Genomic DNA, 3679 nt, shown 5'->3' on the forward strand with positions numbered 1-3679 from the left:
AACATGCATATGTAGCGATATATAGAATTCAGTGTTAGAGGAAAAGTCCAGATTGAACATTCAATATCAATAATTAAAGAAAAAATATAATGAGACTGCAATTTGAGGGAATAAAACTTCGTTTCAGGCCTTCAAAAATACCAAGGCCATACATTTAAAGAACTTTCTTTTCTTTTCTAACACATCTATAATCTACACGGTAGAAGAAGCTAGTAACTATAGAATGTAATGTGAAATCAAACTTAGCCAAGAATAATCCTTTAGCAAAAAAAAAAACAAAAAAAAATAAAAACTTTAGCCAAGAACTGTAGAAAACAACGTTCTCAAAAGAAAATGTAGAAAACAGAAGTGGACGAAGCATTGGAATTTGCAGTGTTAATTGAGTAGCTCGAGGAACCTTTGCATGGGGTGAAGATGTTAGAGCATGTGCAATGGTGAGACCAACCCATGAATCCTTAGCATTTTTTTAATAATTTTTTTTTTTTTGGTTGTTGTTTGAATAGTTAAGGATTCAAATCAAAATTGCTCGTCCAATGGTGTTACCGAAGATGGAGTCCTTAGGAATAATTTTTTTCTTTTTAAATTGAAATTGAAATTTTATTAATTGCATGATTAAAAATAAAGATACAAAAAAGAGAAGTTTAAAAATGTATAAGTTTAAAAACTATAAGTTTTACAATGTCAATTTTTTTTTAAAAAATTTATAAGCTATAAGGTAAAGAATTTCTATTAGTTTTTCTTATCTTATGTATAAGTTTATCTTCTTAAAACTATAAGTTTCATTTAGTATGGTTTCTATAAGTGTGATAGAAGTTTAAAAATATCTACGTTTGATACAAGTTTAAAAATCTTTACAAGCCAAATTCAAGTTTAACACAGTAGCCTTAGCCGAAAATAACATAAGAGAAGCATATAAGATAAGAAACAAGATTACACTTGTGGCAACTTCGAGTTGTAGCAACAAGATTTTACAGTAGTACCAAAAGGAAAGAAAAGGAAACAAGTTCTGATAGAGACGAAACAAACCGAAAGAGATAACTAGCAAGAGAGGAAACAAGTTTGATAGAGAGGAAACACAGCAAAAGAGATATCTATTTCCGGTCACAATCACTCCTAAATCATCCGTGAGCTAGAAGCAATGTGAGCTGCAGAACAAGACAAAACAAGTTAAAGCAGAAGCAATGTAGTAAAAGAGGAAACAAGTTTGATTGAAACTTACTAATCTCATTGTCATCAGCATCACCCGCGTCGGCTTCTTCCTTGTTGATGTCAGGATCTGTATACTGAATCTCACAACAGCTAGGACCAAAAGGAGTGACATGAAACACCATGTCTCCTTCGTGTTTGAAGATGACAATGTCACCGATTCGAAGGTCATGTGCTGTGGCGAAATCTTTCCAACCTCCGGTGAGTCTCATGCCTTCTTGTATCACTTCCCAAATTTTATCTGAAGCGTCCGATCTTAGTTTCCATGTTTTCTGGTTCGTCTTCCTTTCTATGTGCTTTGAGAAGAAGCCAAGTGGTATTGTCTGCAAGAAAAGGCAAAGTTAATCAAACAAGAAATACATCTAATCAATAAACGAATGTAAACAAATAGAGAGAGTGAGGTTCTTACGATGCCACTGTGGAAACCAGGAAGCAGAGGCTTTAAGAAATGAGGTTCATGTGGATTCGCCATCTGCAAACAAGAAACGAATGTAAACAATATCAACAATGAGTTTCCAAGCAAACTAAATCAGAGTAAAGGGATAAAAGAACAAACGAGAAGATTATCAAATCAATTAAAAACCCGAGTAAGAACAAAGGACAACAAATCATCACCAAAGATTATCAAATCAGAGGGATCGAGTTAAGAACAAACGAAAACACTTGAGCAGAAAACACAAAACTCTAACTACAAACGACTTAAACCCCAAATCGTTTGAAACCAAAATGCTTTTCAAACCCTAACTACAAACGACCTAAACCCCAAATCGATTGAAAACCTAGTTTTTCGAAAACCTAATTTCAAACGTAAATGACCCCAAATCGATTGAAAACACAAAACCGAACACTAAATTGACAGGAAAACAACATCGAACCTAATCTAAATCCCTAAATCGGCAAGAGAAGGGTTCGATTTTACCTTCGTAGCGGGACGGTTCCAATTCGCCTTTCCTCGAGAGCTTTTTTTTTTCTCCGCTTCGGTCGAAAATGATTTTTTTTTTTGGTATACGAAAGACGAAAGCCGACCAACGAATCACCCGCTGCCACGTCTCTAAGGATCAAATCCTTTAAATCCTTATGTAAGGATTAATCCTTAGCTTATTTAGCTCAAATAATATTATTATAATCCCAAAAGCATATGATTATGCGCTAAGGACCATCAACGATCTCCCGTTGCAGCTGCTCTTATTGGGGTCATCCTCGTCCCATCAACGTTAATTCAAACATCAATGCGGAAAACTGTGCATAAATTAGAGCATCTTTATCGCATATACGTTTTTTTATTATTATTATTTTTTTTTTTAATTTAAAAAAAAAATTAAAATCAAACCATTTGCGGATCGCCACGTGTCAGTGGGATCCGCGAACAGTTCAACAGACGTCTCCTATTTCGCGATTTCTGGAGATGTTTTCTCTGGTTTCAGTGGGACCCACACCCACTTTTTCCTAAAAACTCATCCTAGAAACGTGGGATAAATGTGCTCTTAATGCTTGCATAGGATACATATATTTGAGAATAATAATAGTATAAAAGTTTGTCTTTTTTTTCTTGTAGAAGTATAAAAGTTTGTCTTGAATAGATTCAATAATGTCAATCATTTTTCTACTCCCTCTGTATCCCTTTAAGTTTCCAAATCATTAAAAAATAACACATAAAAATAAAAATAAAACAAAATTGTTATATTTTTTATTATCTAATCTATTCCGATAAAAACAAGAGATTTTTTTTCAAATATGACCTAAAATTTTAAATCAAACACAAAAATAACTCATGTTTTTTTTTATTCACCCTAGAAGTTCGAGTTATTCACGAAAATGTCATTATATTTTTTTCTTTTTTTTTTGAAAATGATTCTTTTACCTTATCATCCTTATCTTTACAAAGTATTTACAATATTACCATTGCCATCAATACACTAACCACCATGAACAACCAATTTGATGCTCTTAATGCACCAAAGTTTCGATTTTTACTCTTCATATCTCATTAGATATGCACACGAATCACATCTCTTTCACTCTCTCTTCAAATTCATCCAAAAAAAATTAAGATTTTGATTCCAAGTTTTGTAAGGTTCATAGAGACATTGAAACTCATGATTCGTGGTCATTAACGACTTGGTAGCTTTTGCAGTGAAGTTCTGGGTGCTTGGAGAAACAAAGCAAGTAATCTCACATGCTCAAAGTATGAAATCATTTTTTTTCTCAGATCTGTTCGCGAAGACATTCAGAAGACTTCGAGAAGACTTTCAGAAGACTTCCCTAGATATGTTCTCCATCAAGAAGACTTCCCTAGAAGTCTTCTAACTTTCCTTTATTAAGAAAAAAAACGAAAATCCCAGAGAAGACTTCTCGGATAAATAGGTTAGTTTTGCAATTGATCGAAGTTTGTCAGAAATTTGATTTTTTATAGAAGACTTCTCAGGAAGTATTTTCGGGAAAAACTTCTATAGAAGTCGTCTCAAAGTTTTCC

At 33.3% G+C, this 3679-nt stretch overlaps 1 protein-coding gene across 1 annotated transcript; it reads right to left on the reverse strand.

Annotated features, from left to right (window-relative positions):
- Nucleotides 1–895: 895 nt before the first annotated feature.
- On the reverse strand, nt 896–2389 carry LOC106320049 (B3 domain-containing protein REM9-like). Its single transcript, XM_013758415.1, has 4 exons — nt 2126–2389; nt 1616–1678; nt 1220–1529; nt 896–1145 (listed from the first exon to the last, which is right to left on the reverse strand). The coding sequence occupies exons 2-4, from the start codon at nt 1676–1678 to the stop codon at nt 1114–1116; spliced, it is 405 nt and encodes a 134-aa protein (XP_013613869.1). The 5' UTR covers nt 2126–2389; the 3' UTR covers nt 896–1113.
- Between the last annotated feature and the right edge of the window lie 1290 nt (nt 2390–3679).

The sequence above is a fragment of the Brassica oleracea genome, unplaced genomic scaffold (assembly GCF_000695525.1).
Source record: "Brassica oleracea var. oleracea cultivar TO1000 unplaced genomic scaffold, BOL UnpScaffold00774, whole genome shotgun sequence".
Classification (NCBI taxonomy): Eukaryota; Viridiplantae; Streptophyta; class Magnoliopsida; order Brassicales; family Brassicaceae; genus Brassica; species Brassica oleracea.